This window comes from Strongylocentrotus purpuratus, unplaced genomic scaffold (assembly GCF_000002235.5).
Source record: "Strongylocentrotus purpuratus isolate Spur 01 unplaced genomic scaffold, Spur_5.0 spur5_scaffold_1, whole genome shotgun sequence".
NCBI classification, from domain to species: Eukaryota; Metazoa; Echinodermata; class Echinoidea; order Camarodonta; family Strongylocentrotidae; genus Strongylocentrotus; species Strongylocentrotus purpuratus.
The window spans coordinates 10,487,673-10,505,501 of NW_022145594.1; the positions used below are offsets into that span (position 1 = coordinate 10,487,673).

The 17,829-nt window shown below is 37.3% G+C and overlaps 1 protein-coding gene and 1 long non-coding RNA gene across 3 annotated transcripts; one reads left to right on the top strand and one right to left on the bottom strand.

Annotated features, from left to right (window-relative positions):
- Window positions 1-4,474: 4,474 nt before the first annotated feature.
- Window positions 4,475-8,670, bottom strand: LOC100891911. Its single transcript, XM_011666313.2, has 2 exons — window positions 8,517-8,670; window positions 4,475-6,312 (listed from the first exon to the last, which is right to left on the bottom strand). The coding sequence occupies exon 2, from the start codon at window positions 6,189-6,191 to the stop codon at window positions 4,779-4,781; it is 1,413 nt and encodes a 470-aa protein (XP_011664615.1). The 5' UTR covers window positions 6,192-6,312; window positions 8,517-8,670; the 3' UTR covers window positions 4,475-4,778.
- A 2,929-nt stretch (window positions 8,671-11,599) lies between these two features.
- LOC100891993 lies at window positions 11,600-16,301 on the top strand. Of its 2 annotated transcripts, XR_970978.2 has the most exons (3): window positions 11,600-11,848; window positions 13,447-13,515; window positions 14,162-16,301. It is a non-coding gene; the product is annotated as an uncharacterized LOC100891993 (long non-coding RNA). The 2 variants fall into 2 exon arrangements; XR_004062607.1 differs by lacking the exon at window positions 13,447-13,515.
- The last annotated feature ends 1,528 nt before the right edge of the window (window positions 16,302-17,829 follow it).

Below are 17,829 nucleotides of genomic sequence, written 5' to 3' on the forward strand. Positions count from 1 at the left end.
GAAGGGGGGGGGGGGGGAGTCGGTAAAATACGGGGAAGACCTCCAAGCAACAATAGGCCATTTTCTTAATGTAACCAAATTTAATGCATAAGTGTTTGTGAAATGCCTAAATACCAATTATTTCATTCACCTAATAGGAATAATATAATAGTATTGAATAGTATTTTGATAGTCAGATTGCAACTGCATATATCAAGTGTTGCTAGTTAGGTCATTCATAATGTTTGTCCAACCTGGCAACAACTAATGTATGCAGTTTGGATTCTGTCTATTGAAATACTATTATTCTTATCAGATGAATGAAATAATTTGTATGGAGGAACTTTACAAAGAAGTATGCATTAAATTTGGTTACATTACGAAAATGGCCTATTAATATATGAAATTCGCATTCTTACTATTGAAATACAATTATTTGTAACAGGTGAATTAAATAGTTTGTAACGGGGCACTTAACAACATTTGTGAATTAACTGATTACGTTACGAAAAAGGTGTATTACGTGGGCAGAGGCTTGTAAATTCGCATTTCATTTTTTCCAGAATAAGATCGATGCCCACAGTATTGCAGTGACGCCTTAACCTTATACAACTTGAAATTTAGACGTATATTTTTTTATTGCGAAAATTATAATGACAAACCCTTTGGCCAATGTTTGGGGCACGAGGTGCTACTTTCCAACTTTGATCATTACGACATATCTTGCAGCTGACTAATTTGTGAATGATTGTAATGATTGTCATGTTAATTGTAAAATAGCGACTGGCTGGAATGCTCCCCAGGGAGTGGAGAATGTGCATGCCTTGAGTAAAGCATGAATCCGATGACCGGGGTAACAATATATATCTGTAAAGCGCATTGAGAGGGCCTGCGGTCCTGAAATGCGCTATATAATATAAGGACGAACTATTATTATTATTATTATTCATGTACAATTATTTCTTGTCCGTATACATGAAGGCGTATATTGGCAATTTATTAGTTGCATTGGGTATTACAAAAAAAAAATGTTTTTTGATATTTTGAAAACTATATTTTTATATCTCAAGAATGTGATAGAGAATATATTTATTTCTGTAAATCGCTAATTTGAGGAGATAACTCCTCATTTAGATCTTTTGAAAATGGTGCATTAATAACGACCGCCTTTTTATTTGTTTTACGAGACATGCTCCTACGACAATTATTGTTTAGCGGCATTTCCCGACACTAACCGAATTCCCAAATTAAACACTGGGCACCGAACTATACCTAATTATAACTCAAGGCTAACCCTAAATCTAACGTAAAACCCCATTGCAACCCTATGAATCTGACACGATATATATATAGCCCATAGCAATTGTCGTCGGTGAAAATATGGGATCACGATTTATGAGTGCTACTGAATTTCAAACACATTTTCATAGTAGTCATTCATTTTATCGTTCGCTTTTATAAAACATGATAAAACACTGAACTATAATTTTCATAGCAATAGAATGAGAACATCTGATTTGTAATCACTGTATCATTCCGACCGACTTAATTTTAATCACAATGTTTGCTGTAATTTACAGCGAGGAGTCTCATTCATGACTAGAAATCAAAGGTGAATATTATTTAAAAAACGATTCGAGATTTAACAATCCTAATTAAGGCCCAGGCATTAGTTTTGTTTATTTCTTGCAAAGCCAAAGTAGCGGCTTAACAAAAAAAGGGGATAGCAAGAGAAGAGATTGAACATAAATTTATTTTAGCGAAGCACATGTAGAAAAAGAAGCAAGAACGCCAAATTAAATGCCCCTTTTCTATGTACAGCACATAAATACATACATACATTTTCTATTAAATTTTAATTTTTAAAACGATTTCTGTTATTGTATGAAGAATTGTTATTTCTTGTGTTTGTGTATATATTTACATGTATGTGTGTGTGGGTGTGTGTGTCTTTGTGCGTGTATACAATTTTCTAGAACCGCGCCTGCTGCGCTTTGTCACATACAGTATGTGTATATGATTTCAAGTCGGTCCACTAATATATCACTTCACTACTTGAAGGTGAGTTGACGGTTGCCCGAATATTGATAGCTTATAACAAATAGCTTTGATATAGATATAATTTATAAAATCCAAGCTCAAGAAGTTCACCCGGCATTTCATAGGGTAACAAATAAGGATTACGAAGATTTAAAAAAAAAAAAAATATGGCGCGCAAGGGATGGTGTTGTACAAGCAGGCACGGATGCGACAAGTAATATACTCACAGTTCGCTTTAATGTTAGCTAAGAGTGTACGTGTGAAGAGTTATTACAGAAGTGATATTTCAAGCTCACATTTTGAACATAATGTTAAAGGTTAAGACCAGTTTGGGAAATGCCCCCTCAAAAAATGAAATGGAAGCACTTGTTACAATTTACAAATCATGTGAAAGAATATGTTTTGACTAATACGTGATCATACAAATTTTGTCGAGAAACCGCCTGCTAATTGATATATTTGGTAAATTATTATATATTTTTGGACCTGATAGATATAACGCACGTGTCGCGTACGTGTGCGTAGTCCTATTTACATCTTACTGTGTACAGTGCCTAACTTTACCAAGACTGGGCCAAATTCCTTATCATCGTGATGATTCCAGGACCTTGCAGTACACACCAATACTTATATGCTAGATGATCAACCTTTTTTGATCGATTTCACAACGTTTCTTTCACAATGCTGTAATTTGACAAGTGCTTTGTCCACACACCATTTCTGCACTTCATGGCACTCCTTGCAGTTACTCTCTTCACCTATACCATCCCAGTATAGCTTCCTGCCTTAGTCGCCTTGCATATACGGCAAACACATTAAATACACTTCACAAGTGTAAAATAAATATATATTGTTGGCTGCGTACTCGCCTCAATATTCCGTGACTAAATGTATATAACATATTACAAACGCTACACTCTCTGTAAAGGCCCGGTCACACAGAGGGGACGCATGGGGGACGCACGGTCGCGTGGGTCCAGCGCGCTCGACGAACGAGTAACGAGTGATGACGCACTGGCCAAAATAGCAAATGTCCAATGCGCTGGCCGTGTGTTCACCATGCGTCCCCTCTGTGTGACCGGGCCTTTAGAAACGGGGGACTTTCTGGTTGATGTTTGCTGTCTATACACGAATTTAAACGATTTGTCTCGATTTGAATAGTTGGTAGGGCCCTGTTGCATAAAAATAAGCATTGATGGTAACTTTGTTATTAATCAACGTCAATAGAAACCTTGATTTGTTTGGCTGTTTAGTGATGCTGCCATTATATGGTATAGTTATTATTGATGGCAGAGTTGTTAGAAATTGTAAGTTTTATGCAACGGGGCCGAGCATTACCCGCAGTTCATCAGCCGGACAGTTTTATCGTGCAATATTAATTTAGATATCAACATCATCAACAATTCAATTCAATATCAACATAGTTTTATTTGGTAACATGGTTTGAAGCAGTAGACTGAACTGCAAATATGAACACGGGATAAACAATTAACATTAACATACAAATTTCATAGCACTATATATTAAGATAAAAAATGTTTTATAACTACGATTATCATTATTATTATAGAGATAACATACATTGTTAAAATACCTTGGAATAGTTATTTCAAAATATTATAAATTAAATTGAATAACTACCAAGTTAAAATTAATGAATGAGACCAATAACTCCACATAATGAAAAAAGTACCTGTGATTGAGAGTTTAAACAAATGAATGCATTATGAAATGCTGTAAAGGATAAAGAAGAAAAAAAAATATTGCCAGTTGCAAGTTTTCCACGACGTACATGAAATAAAATTGTTCTTTTACAAATCGATTTGTCAACAACGATAAACAATAATATATTGATCGTCATCACAGAGACAAGAAGTCAGATTTTTTTTTCTAGAATTCATTTAAAGTCTAAATAACATACTTGTGTTCGTTATAAATATAAGTCATCAGGACACTTGGTCATCCATAAAGGGGGGGGGGGGGGGTGGGGGGCCTCTCGACCAAGGGAAGAGGACAGTGGCTTATATAAGCCATCCCTCTCTCAAAAACAGAAAAATCCTCAAGCCCCCCCCCCTCCCTAAATTTTCGCGAGTGATGTTAATACAATTAATATAAGAACCACCAATCCACTTACCCCTCCCACCAGACAACACTGCCCCCAAAATAAAACAAAATACATATCTTCTCGAAATGGCTTCTTGACAAGAGCGGGTATTAAATACGATAATGTGCAAGAGTACAGAGGCGCGTTGGAAAAAAGTTTAAAGGGGAAAGGGTCATAGCCGTTCGAGATTTGGGGCAACTCGGGATAAATTTTAACAATTAAAACTTTAACATTTTCCATTTTAGAGAGAGAGAGAGAGAGAAAAAAAAAGAAGAGATATAATGAAAGAGATAGGGGAGTATAAGAGAGAATGAGTAAGAGAGGGGATAGAGAGAGAGAGAGAGACAGAGACAGAATGTGTTTGTGTGGGCGATAGAGAGAAAGACTGAGGGTACGTGTGCATAAGAGACAGATTGAATGAGAATGAGGGTGTGTGTGTGTAAGAGAGAAAGAAATAAAGAGAGAGAGAGAGAGAGAGAGAGAGAGAAATGCACTAGAAGTAGAAACACCAGTCCAGGTTTTTTCATTCATGAGATGAGCGAGAAATAAATATAACATTATGCAATATCACAACAAGTGCAAAGCCGTATATCCTATGAAATGGAGATATACCACATTGGTATCGGCATAATATAGTTGTAAATTCATCATCACATTACGTTAAGGGTTTTGTTTGAGCTATCAAATCAATGATATCCGACATACTCGTATCTTGGACACTAAAGTCGGGTAGTCTGAAGTTGAGTTTCCTCGGGTTATCACCCCGGTAATGCACCATACGGAGTTCCTTCCATGGATCTAGTGTGACGGCAGGACCTCCAAGTTTCATAGCGTGTATCTTGAAATAATGCACGTTTATCGGTCGCAGGATGTTTTTGTCGTGCGACGCGTTCGGTTCTGTCGGTTCCTCGGCCCTCCATTGATTCCTCTGAATAAGCGATTGCCCACCAAGCGGTTCGGTTGTATTCGGTCGCCCGAAGAACCAGTTCTGCAATCGGGCTGCTCCAATCCGGTCATACAACGGATCGCTTAGGTAGTCCGTGATCCGCGGTTTGTCCGGATTCATCGGTTGGACGTACTCATCGACGTCGATTTTCACCATCCATTTCGACATGTGCCGATTTCTCCACAGGCAATCGTTCTCGTGTGCGATCTGCACTTCGAGGTAATTTTTACACGCTGTCGATTCGTGGGACCAGGGTATCACAGTGACCAGGCCGCTCACGATTTCGCGGGCGACGGTTTCACGAAGCGTGCTCTTTTCTTCGACTTGGTTGTCGTAAATAAAGATGTGGTCAGCTCCGACATGTTGATGAAAAGCCACCCACTCGGGCACGAATTCATCCGAGTCTTTCAACATCGTACACACACTCAACATACGACGTTGCCGTTTTGAGGCGCCTGAGGAGCACACAGTGATGTTCTCGTACGAATTCGTTCTTGAATAAATACCCTCTACCCCGCGATAGAGAGAGACTGACAAGTTTTTTCTCTCATGAAGGCTCATTGGTATTGGGCACGTTATTATAATAACATATTGCGGTCTATATCCAAAACTCCTATCATCGTTAACCACTGTGTCGCAGGCAACGCGCTTGTTTTTTTCGTATTCGCACACAAAATCATCACTTCGCCAGTCCGAATACTGCAGACGCACACCAACAATAACAACTTTATGAGAGACGGGGTCAGCGAAAATGGAATGTACGGTCGGCATACCCGTCCGCGTCAACTTTGACTTCAGGAAGCACATGTCACCACGGGGTGACGAAAAAATAGTCGATGGTGGATCCTGTGGTAATATAGTCGACCTCCTGCGTATTAACTCACGCGCTTTGTATTTTTCGGCCAATGCGCGCAGGGCCGGAGTGGAGGACGTGTGAAGGTAAACGATAGTGGTTGCTATGAATAAGGCGATGACGATAATGATGGCTCCGGCCAAAGGTATCATTTCCTTCGCGACTTCACTGGTCATGTGATGTCTCCTATGAGCCCAGTCGCTTTCTGAATGCTCGGACTGAGTTCTCAGTCTGCTGTATCTTGTGGGCGGAGTCTGCATATTCTCCATGACGACGGATGTTATCCTTGTAATATCCTTAAATTTCCAGCCGATGTGAAGGTGATGATTTGAGAAGGCACTTAACTTTCACCACGGGCCAACAGATGGCGTCCTATATCCATGTATTTACCTGCAATAGTGAGAACATAGTAAAGCATTTTGGTCTAAGCATTCTGATGGTGACTCCAAAGTATACTTTTTTATTCAGTAAAAGAGAAAGAGCCGAGTTCATCACAAAAAATGAACCTATCATCACAACAGGCAAGTCCGATAAAACCGATAGACTTCGTACATGTTTATCGAATGATATAATTGTACATGATTTTTCATTTAATTACTTTTGTAAACATTGTATTCATTGTATTTGTTATTGTTCGAAATTTTGTACTTTGACTTTGAATTTGTATATTTTTGAACGCAGAAATAAAATCAATCAAACAAACAAATTTACTGTTTTAAGATGTTGCTCATTGATTTGGTTACGATCTGTTAGTCCTTAATTGTGCAAACCGAGGTTGTAGATGGTCTCATTAGATTCTCTTCAATTGGTTTATGAATCCAAAAGAGTACACTATCTGCCTGACAGAACAATAGACCGACCATACAGTTCTTAGTCAACACAAAGTACAAATGACCCCGAATATCCACAGATCTTTTACACAAGTCAAGGAGCAGGCCCACTTTGTGAACTTTAAAATAATCCCTGCCAAAGTCAAATATGTGCTTCGATCATGAAAACATTTTGTTTGCCCACTTTAGAAGAATACTTTCAGCTGTGTTCAATAAAGTGTGCCGTCATTAAGCGCTTTATACATGTAATATGTTACTTTTTTAACCTTTTTAAAAATTATTAATAATATTATTAATCTAAAATTAGATATGATTATTTTGATTTCACACAATGCCCCACCAAGGAATACACATCATGCACGAAATAATGGTCGGTCACTTAATATAATTTTAGAGCATGAATTAGGCATTCTAAATATCTAAAGCTTAATGGATGCTACTTCATCAAAACATCGCTATATCTTCTGGCGAAGCGCTCTTATATTTGTGTCAACTTTTGCATCAAGTCTTTCGTCTTCTTCGTGCATGGCTGATCATCAACAAAGCGGCGTTAAGTCTTTTGTCAACTCCGTTTGTTGCTACGGCAGGCAGCCAGTGAAAACGAATTCGTTTAATCAAATCATGGAAATGCAAGCATTACTTTAAACTGACAGAACTTTGTTAATCCTGGCTCATTTTCCTGATTGAGGTGTCATATGAAAGGGCAAAAAATGAACTTTCTGGAAATGTGTTTTTCTCTTTGACACTCAGATACCGCCCTAAAATTTACTTGTTGCTACCCTCTCTTCAAATTGTTTTTCATCACTAATGCGTGAAATATGCATCATATGAGTTGCATCAACTGAAAGAGGAGGATCTAAGCTTTACAAATATGTGTCATTTATTAATTATAATTGTGATTAAGATATGATAAATCATCGATAATTCTCGGTTTCGTTTTTTCTGGGACGCACTGCATGTATATAGGCCCAAGAGCCTTAACTTTAACAAATGTGTCATGGAAGTACATAGACAAGCGCCTATGTTGTGTTACGCAGGCAACAAAGCAGCATTTGCAGATCTTACTGCTACTTATTCAGGAAAGGGGCTATACTATAATATGTCTTACAAACATTTATAGTCGTTATGCTGCTCCTTACGATCGATGCTAAAAAGTTTCTTATTAAAGCGATTTCCCGTGTAATGAGGTGCAAGTAAAACAATCCCGCTTAATAGCCTAGACAAATCGAGAAACTAATGAAAAATAATCACGATTTTCATTGTTTTAAATAGTAAGGAAAACATTCAAGAACTCTACTACACTTTATCCTATCTTCTTAGCTGTGTAAATGACTTTTCTGCTTGTAAAGAATGCTTTTTTTCTGGATCTAAACCGAGCCTTTCAATCCATCTCCTTGTCTGCTTTCATAGTCAATGTAAAGATGGGCAGCACAATTATTGATGTCACTAAATACAATGCACCAACTCCACATGAATGATGTGCCCAGGCGCAAAAGATAAGTAGGAACACGAAGAACACAATAATAAATAAGAACACTCAATTAGACCTACTAGAAAGAAATTTTTAAAAGATGACTTTTAAGGGCACTTTTAACACAGTCTACACTTGGAATGTTACACATGCCTTGCGGCAACTGTTTCCAAATTAAGGTCTAGCATGAGCAATTGACTTCCAAATATTCTTCTCACTTAATTCAAGTTCATTGAAAATAACAATAGATAATCATGTTACACGTATAAAAGAACAAATTGAAATGAACTTACACGTGTTTGTTGTCATCCAATAATCGTTCCTATTTCGAAATCGGAGACGAAAGCTGATTCTGTTGCATGGATATGCGGGCTATCAAACAAAGTGCAGTCACGTTGTGCGTGCATGGTTACATTACATCTGGAATGGTAACTTAAATGGGGGCACGGATATTGATAAGATAATAGCAAAGCATTTTGCACTTTGAACACTGGGGACCATAAGAACACAGCTAATATAGCGGTCTTTGCAGTAGACTGAGCGACTTTGATCCAATAAACGATGTTTGCAGAGCTCGCCGAGTGGGCAAGGGTGACCGAGGCTTCATGGCGGTATGCTTTTCAGTTAACCCTTTAAAAGGCCGGGTTATTTTGGTGCTCGATCTCTCAGTTGAAGGGGAAGGAAGGAATAAAAGATAGGAAACATCAACAAAATATTTTAATTTTTCAGTTCAGGAGGGGTTGTTTAACTAATCGTTTGAACTGTTTTACGGTCTTACTATTTTTTAGATTAGTTGGGAGGTTATTCAAAATAATTGAGTTATTGATATGCGGTTAAAAGAGAGGTGATTACAAGTGATTAGTGATTACAAGATTTTAATGCAACGTAAACAAAAAATTACGTACATATTGGTTACCTAATATCGTGCAAACTGTCCGTATCTGCTTCTATAATTTGTCTGTTTTCTCTCAATTCCAATTTTTTTTATGAGGGTTTGATCTTTTCCCTTTAATTTCAAAGATAGAGTTTAGTACCGGTCATCTGATTGCATTGTAAATAAAACTGTGTCGAATAGATTTTAAAGGGCTGATCATGTAGCACAGAGAAAATGGTGTGTACTATGTGGTTTGAATCGTCAAAATGATCGGGAAATTGGTCCACTTTTGCCAATAGTCGCATACATTGGGTATATGAGACTACATAAAGAAGACCCATCCTTTTCAGGGGGCGTTTAGTTTTTTCTGTCATATTCTTCCACAATAGCATAATAGGAAATTCAAACGTTCACAAATAATTTGACCACCTTTCCAAGAACTTCAACTTCTCTTAACATACTGCGATCATTCTTTGGTGAGTAGATGACTTACTGACCGCTTATTTAAACACAAGACGTGCGGGACTGTTATCACAGCTATACATTATAACATAGACTGAACTTTATAGTTTAATAGGTAATTTACTTAATAGATCAATCTGAGAGACAGCACATTACAAACAACGAGAAACTGGGAACCTATCTTCGCGATTACAGAGTAGTGAAATGTCCTTAATACAGAAAAGTGAAAGTTATCAACACATACAAAGGGCAATTCCACGGTAACGGAAGGACACTCAGACAAGATTTTTGAACTTCAGGTTCATACTAAAAGAAATGTTTTATTAGTATGTATTAAACTATGGGGAACAAAATGTGTTTCAGTCAAGTGGAAAGCTTCATCAACTTCACAAAGTTTGGATAAACACTAATTAGGCCTAACTGGAAAAACCATGTCCATTTTTATGTCCTTCCGTTACCGAGATAATTAATATGCACATTCTTAAACTACTAAACTATAATGACAATTTTTTGGGGGAGAATTAAAGGCACTTATATAGGTATTATATCTGTACTGTTTCACATCTTATACTAATAAAACAGTTCCTTTAGTATGAACCTGAAGTTCAAAAATCTTGTCTGAGTGTCCTTCCGGTACCGTGGAATTGCCCCAAACATAACAAACATGGGTAACCAAACGTAGTCCAGATTCTGGCCGGTCTTATTTTATTTTCCGATCGCAATTTCCCCCAGCCCTACCTGTTGCAAGCCAAAGAGGGCGTGATCTAGGAATCTGAAAGCCTACGGATGGACTATGCCCGAATGAGACCAGCTAGACTAAAGATTTTTCTTTTCTTTTCCACCGGGCGGAGACACTCGGGGATCACGCCATCTTCTGCTTCCAGCAATGAGGATGAGATTGCGTTGTGTTGGGGGAGTTCGTTCAAATGAAATCGGCAAATTCTGGTCTATGATCCAAAGGTGATAGAAGGAAAAAAATAAAGGGCATGTCTAAAGAGTATTGAAAAAGGAAGTGACCAGTCACGACAATTTTGTTTGAAAAGGGATTATTTCATAATTCTTTCAAAGCGGTTTGGCGAATTGTAAAAGATCTGCAGATAAGAACTAAATAGATAGATGTTATTCAGGAAATTTATTGCTTGAGACAGACCAACATTACAAAATAAAAAAGAAGAGAGAGAACTTAGTTTACCTAAAAAAAAATTGTTTTTGTACTAGCTCCATCTGCCATCGTTTCATTATATTTAAGGCGAATTTCTTCACCCCCCCCCTCAAAGAATGGGAGATCATCACGATTGACCGATAGCAATTTAGACCGACACTAACCAAAGGTTCACGAGATGGACCGCCCGAGAGACGGTCAAAACAAAGATTTTATTTTATTTTTGTATTTTTTTAAATATTTATTTTGGTTTAAAAAGTCATATAAATATACATACTTCAAAGGTCCAAGGACCAAAACTACTCATGTTTACAAATTATACAATACGGTTATAAATACAGTAAATATACAATAGTGAGCCAAACGAAAGGTGTGACAAATACAATACGGTACTAAAGATGATAACAATATACAGAAAAGAATAGTTCGGCAAAAGCTGAACGAGACCGACAATACAAGAAATGAGTAAGACTTTAGGGAAGATAAAATAATGTCAGTCTTGCGGGCTATCGGTTTCGTCAGCCTCATGAAGCATGTGAAAATGGGTTAAAGTCCACAACATCGACATGGTCCGTTTAGTGTACTGTCGGTTTCGTCGGCTGTCGATCTAGTGAACCATAAAAGAAATTGCCAGGACCCTGGAGACCGACATTATCGACACTGTCGGTCTCCAATGATATCGGTCTCGTTGGCTGTAGCTGATTAATGGCAGGCGTCACAGCGAGCAGTACGTCGGATCCCGAAATGCACTGGACCTTGTAAGGGCTGAGGGCTTTACTCTTAAGAACAGAACAATGGAGAACCAATCGATCAATATAGGCATATTGATCTCCTTCCTTACCTTAAAAACAAGACCTACACAGAAAAGAGAAACAAGTATATGCCCCACGTTTAATACGTATACATCATCATGTGTGTAAATGTGATCGGTGTATGTGATATATTCATGGGGGTTTCACATCTACAGTACATCAAAAGGCATAAATGTACTAGTTCTATGCTGGAATTACCTCACAAAGAAAACGCTCCATCTTACGCTCTGTCATCGAAGTATAGATCAGGAGGACAGCTGGTTTCGCTTTAACATCTTTTAACAAGCATTACATCTGCTGACAGGATAGAAATTGGTAAGACATTCAAGACTTTTTCCTTGACGAGTTATTTCCTGACTTTCACGCTACAGTTAAAGAGAAGGTTGGGTTTTGGGAAGAGGTAAAAAATAACTTGTGAGCGTTATCATTGTTATTAGAGCATGGCTCTTCAAATGCCTTCATATTCTAAATATGACATGAAACATCGTAAAAATCGGGTGGTAGGTTTTTTTCGTCATGTTCTCGTGTAGTCCCATATACATCATTCTGTGTACAGTGCTTGAAACTTTGCCAAGATTCGGCCAAATTTCTTATCATTTTGATGATTCCAGAACCTTGCAATACACACGAATACTTATATACTAGATGATCAACCTTTTCTGATATATTCCACACCGTTTCTTTCACAATGCAATCACATGACCAGAACTCAACTTTATCTTTAAGTGCCGGAGTCTGGCATCTCCTTAGTTTGTTGTTCACTAGTGAACTGAAATAGGGTATGTTGGCTTAAGTTATATTTTCTTTCGTAACCATACAGGAATCAAATGATCAGATGCTGTCTATTGACGATAGTCAATAACTTGTCCTTCTATCAATGTTTCTTTTTGCTACAATTCTATTAATCCATTGCCTCCTGGTCCCAGATGGCTCCTGTATTAAGCCTATGGGAATGTACGAATGTAGCTGTCAACATGTTAACCACATCTCCCCTGTTTCCTGGGGGTGTTTCACAAAGATTCTATGTTAAACCTATCTCTAAGTTGGACTTAACAATTATGGAAAGCCATTATCATCTATGAAAATATTTTGTTAAATTTATTTTAAAAGGCATACAATGTTGATTCAAATCTTTCACATTTTCTATTATCAAGGAGATTTCATGTTCTTGATGTGGAATTTATAAAAAGTCTAAAATACTTGAATTTTCACTTTTGAACATATTTTATATTTCAGTTACAAATGGCGCTCCTTAATTTTTAAGTCCAACTTAGAGTTAAGTTCGACTTAAGATATTTGTGAAACACCCCCCCCCCCCCTGAACTACTAAGGCTTGGCTTTGTAGGTATTGCAAAGAAGGTCGAGGTCTGCGGAAAATGCAAAATAAATTTGTGAGGTTTCTCATTCTTGTTTTGTTATGTTCAAAAGAAGTAATGATCAAATTAGGACAAATGTCCCCTTAAAAAGGATTATTGTTCACACACTGTGTCACATGACTGAGATTCGAAAAAAATGATTTCAAAGAGTTCAAATTCGTTCATGGCACAAACTCGTATTTTATAGTTAGTATATGATCATTCGATCATTCTTGAATGCGGTGCATGTGATTTTGGGTATCTCCCGTTAATATTATTTTGACGATTTCAAAGCCCCGCACTGCACACCGATTCTCATGTACTAATCAACATGTATTAGCTCCCAGACAATTTCTTTCACCCTGACTGTTCAGTCAGACACAATTTCGTAACATCGAGAATAGGCACATTCTTCGAAAACAGGGAATAACGCATAATGAATATAGACACGTTATCATTCAAAGCACATCGTGTACAAAAAGCACTATAAAAGGCAAAGTGCTCCCCCCCCCACTTTTTATGAGATATATTTTCTTTCAAATGTTTTCTATTTGACAGGTACTTCATCAGACTTATCATTAATGGATTTTGAAGATAGTTGAGCCAAAGCATTGTTTTTCCAAAAAGGTATGTCACCAGCGTATTGACTTTCCCCTTCCTTTTGTACACAATGCCTTGCATTCAACGATGAGGGCTATATATTTACTGTGCGTAATTCCCCGTTTTCGAAGAATTTGCCTGTTCTCGTTTTTCCGAAGTTGTAGCTTGCTAATGTAGATTACATGGCAGAAACGAAAAATTATATCTAATTTTATTTATAATTTCTTTACTATCCATAGAAATCTGTTTGTGTTTTTGGAATTAGTGTAATATAGTGAGCTTGAGCGAATAGGGGTGTGATATATGGGTAGTTTTTAAAGGCTCTGATAGCTAAATTGAACTTTTTGAAGAAAACTTCTTTTCCTGACTATTGTATCTTTTTTGACATGGTATACAGGGCTTTTGTATATTTTTTCTTTTCATTTTATTTTGTATTTTCATATGTTTAATTGAATCAAAACGGAATCACAGCATTTACAATTAACTAGAGAATCATTATACACCAAGAGTAAGTAGTACATAAAATGACACACATACTTTTTTAGAGGTAATCTTAACACAATAATTAAATATATATATACCAGGAATGCAGGATAAAGGGCCATTATTGAAACTGTGAATTTTATTTAGCATGTTTATTTTTCCTATTTGTTTACTATTTCTATTCTTACAGAGCCACATCCTCGCCACATAAAAAAAAACGCTTCTTCATTTTCCATCTGACGAACTCGAATAATACGAATAATGAACCTTTGGTCACAGAATGATGCCCAACAATGAGAAATTAGAAGGAAGGTTTATATCCAGAGGTATATGAGCTTGACGTGATCAGCTATCAACATGCCGCTTTTTAACAGGACACTGTGGCTACGACGAAGAAAGATGGACTACACATGGGTGTTGGTTAGTATGGCAACATTCTGGTTGTTGTGTTCTATCTCTTCAATCATGTTCAGGACGTTTGCCGGAAGCTCTCCACCTATAAGAACTGGCCATTTGGTTGATTGGGATGGACGCGTCTACGTGAAATCGAAGAACAAAACCGATTTCGCAAGAAAAGGTTTCTATCACTATCCCTTCCCGAGGAGTGACATGTGTTTCTTTTCACGTTTTTTGGAAGCAGAAGGAATGCCTAAACTTCATTCAGCGTTCGCTGATCCCGTATCTCACAACGTCGTCTTTATCGGCACGCGCTTTCTCGCAGACAACTGGACGCGCGAAACATTCGTCGCCCATTTTGAAAATGGTCAGCGAAGATTGTGTGATCCTATCGTGGAAGATTTTTTTAGTTTTGGATACATCTCACAGTTCAATATCGTTCTCACTTGCCCGCTTCCACAGTTTCTACACAAGCGTCTTAATTTTTCGCTGAACCTGCAGCGTATTTCGAATGTCAAGAAGTATCGCAGATACGCCTATGACAACCTGACAATTTGTCAATCTGGAGCATCGAAATTTCAACGGTATCTCCTATCAGCGTGCACCATGGTGAGAAACATGGATCACTACCTACCAGAATGGATTGCTTTCCATAGGTATGTGGGTGTGCAACACTTCTTCCTCTATGATAACGAGCCAGAGGAAACGAGTAAACTCCGGAAGACTGTTCGTCGGGAGATCGCGGAGGGCGTCGTAACAGTCATACCATGGACACACATTGCCCTTGGACAGAAGACGTATTTGGAAGTGCAGATTGCTCATGAAAACGACTGCCTATGGAGAAACAGGTACCGAACAAAATGGATGATTAAAATAGACGTGGATGAGTTTGTGCAACCAATGAATGCTAGCAAGCGAAAAATTACAGATTATTTGGAAGGTCCATATTTTGAGACGATGGGGGCTGCTAGATTGCAGAACTGGTTTTTCGGTCGCCATGATTTCGATAAGTCAGCGGGGGCTACCAATAATTCGATCATAGAAAGAAATACGTGGAGACCAAGCTATCCTTCACCGCAGAACTGTGGCCGGGACAAAAATATTATTCAACCAAAGTATGTCCATTATTTCAAAATTCACGCCATCAAAGTTGGCGGAGAAGCGGTATCTTTGAATCCACACGACGAGTTACGGTTAGTTCACTACAGACAAGACAATTCACGTGTCAGACATTTTGATCTTCCGCCTTTCACGACTCAGGATGTTAGCATGGTTGAACTTATAGTAAAAGCACGAAAGGTCTTTGGAAATCAAACTAAAGGTTAATTTTATGGAAAATACAATGGGGAGAAAACTTTTAAATATCCCCTTTATTGAAGATCATCATTCAATTATTATCAATATTGTTATCGTTAATATTATTATAATACTTATTACTTGTATTAGTGTTATAATTATCATCATCATCATGACCATTAATGTATTGCTTTGTCAATTAGAAGCTGACTGAAAGCAGTTGAGTGTGAGTCTAGCCTTGAAATGATGAGCCCATAATCTAAGTACGTACATGTACATTTTAAGAACTGAAGTGTTAAATCACCATTTAGAAGGGCCGAGGAGTGACCACCCTTTCAAAATGTCAGACTGATGCTTCTAACTAGATTCAACCTTTACAATATTGGATCCATCATGTTCAAAGTGTTATTCTACCATTTTGAAAAATTGGTCACTCCTCGGCCTTTTTAAATGGTGATTTAACATTTCAGTACTCCAATTCTCAGGACCAAATTTGAATGTCACCTGTGCGTATACTTCCAATGCCCATATTTGTGTATGGTGATTGTAGGCGATTTTCAGCAGAGATTAACTGGTTTGTTGTCAGCTTGTCTATTAAAAAAAATAATACACAATCATTCTCATAAACTACACAATAATTCTTTTTTGTGTGTAACTTATAGATTTACAATGCAGTCATATGACTAGAACTCAATTTCAGCTTAAAACGGGGACATGCCCCCGACCTTGTCAAAGCAAACACACTCTTTAACTACTTTCTTTGAAAAACGTATTTTTTTCCTGTCTGTTTTGACAAAATCATTTTAGATTAGGGGCCGGTCATTCTCGGGGGGGGGGGGGGCCTTAAGTAGGCTCACATATACATGTACAATATTCAGGTAAAGATTTATTAAACGCCCGCCAGGATAAATATGCAAAGAGCAGGGCTCAAATTAATTTTTTGTCCACGGGGGCTCTTCCAAAATAAAAAGCGCCCCCGTGAGCCTTCTCACGGGGGCTCTTTTAGTACAGACAGGGGCTCTTTTTTAATACAAATTTCCATTGAATTGGTGGTACCCATGAAACTCCTAAATTATTTGCTATTTCATCATTATCATTAATAGTCGGCATTATTTCTCTTACAACTTTACAAGTTATAACATGCAGCTAGTGGTCAGATCTCTTCCCTTTGTACGAAATATCTGGTCCAAGCCCGTATACATTCGCGTATGAGTATAAACTTGAAAAAACATATCAAAATACAAACTATCAAATAAAAATCAATGCAGATCATTAAAGTTAAGAAAAGTAACGACAAATTAAAAGACAGCTTTTAACATTGCCTTGTGATGTAGACAATTTTCACTTCGTGTTTGTGATTTGAAAACAAAACCTTAGGCCTTGATTTCTTTTCAGAAATTAAACCGATTATGACATTTCTATAGATGTTGACGATTTTTCTTTGAAAATGTTATATTTATAAGTTGACAGCGTAAAACGCAATGTGTAAGTTAGTATAGCTTCAGATTGGATTTTTTGTTTCGTTACACTCTCTGGTTAAATACATAAATCCATAAACTTATAAAGAAACAGAAAAGTTTCAGAAAAATAAACCAATCGTCACAATCACTTAACTTTATCTTACATAGACACTGTGTACGTATGTTATACAGAAGCAAGACCATGTTTAACTACTAGGTGCAAATTACTTCATGTCTTGTATTTTTTCGAACGAGCTGATTTTATTGCGTTGATACCACGCTTATCAATGTAGGCGATTTTGCTCTAAAAATATAAATCTAATCTTCATTTGCATACGCATTACTCAATCTGTATAGGAGATATGATCGTCGCAATGTAGTATAGTCAAATTGGAGTTTTCTTTGTTCGTTAGGACTAGTTCTCTTAAACATATACAAGTATTATATAATTTTATGAACACTCGTGAATGCCAGAGGGAAAAACCGTTGCAATCGACTGAACTTTAGCCTATTTTGTTCTATTTTTTTTTGTCGCGCCCATATCGCCTTTGTAGTTGATTAAAAGCTGAAATAAGGAAGTACTTGAGCTCGAAAATATATAACTTCACTGTTCTCACGCGGGGATGATCTCGAAATAGAAACTTGGCCACAAAAACACAACTAAACTATTCAGAATAAATTGCAGAAAGGACAAAAGACATGAGGA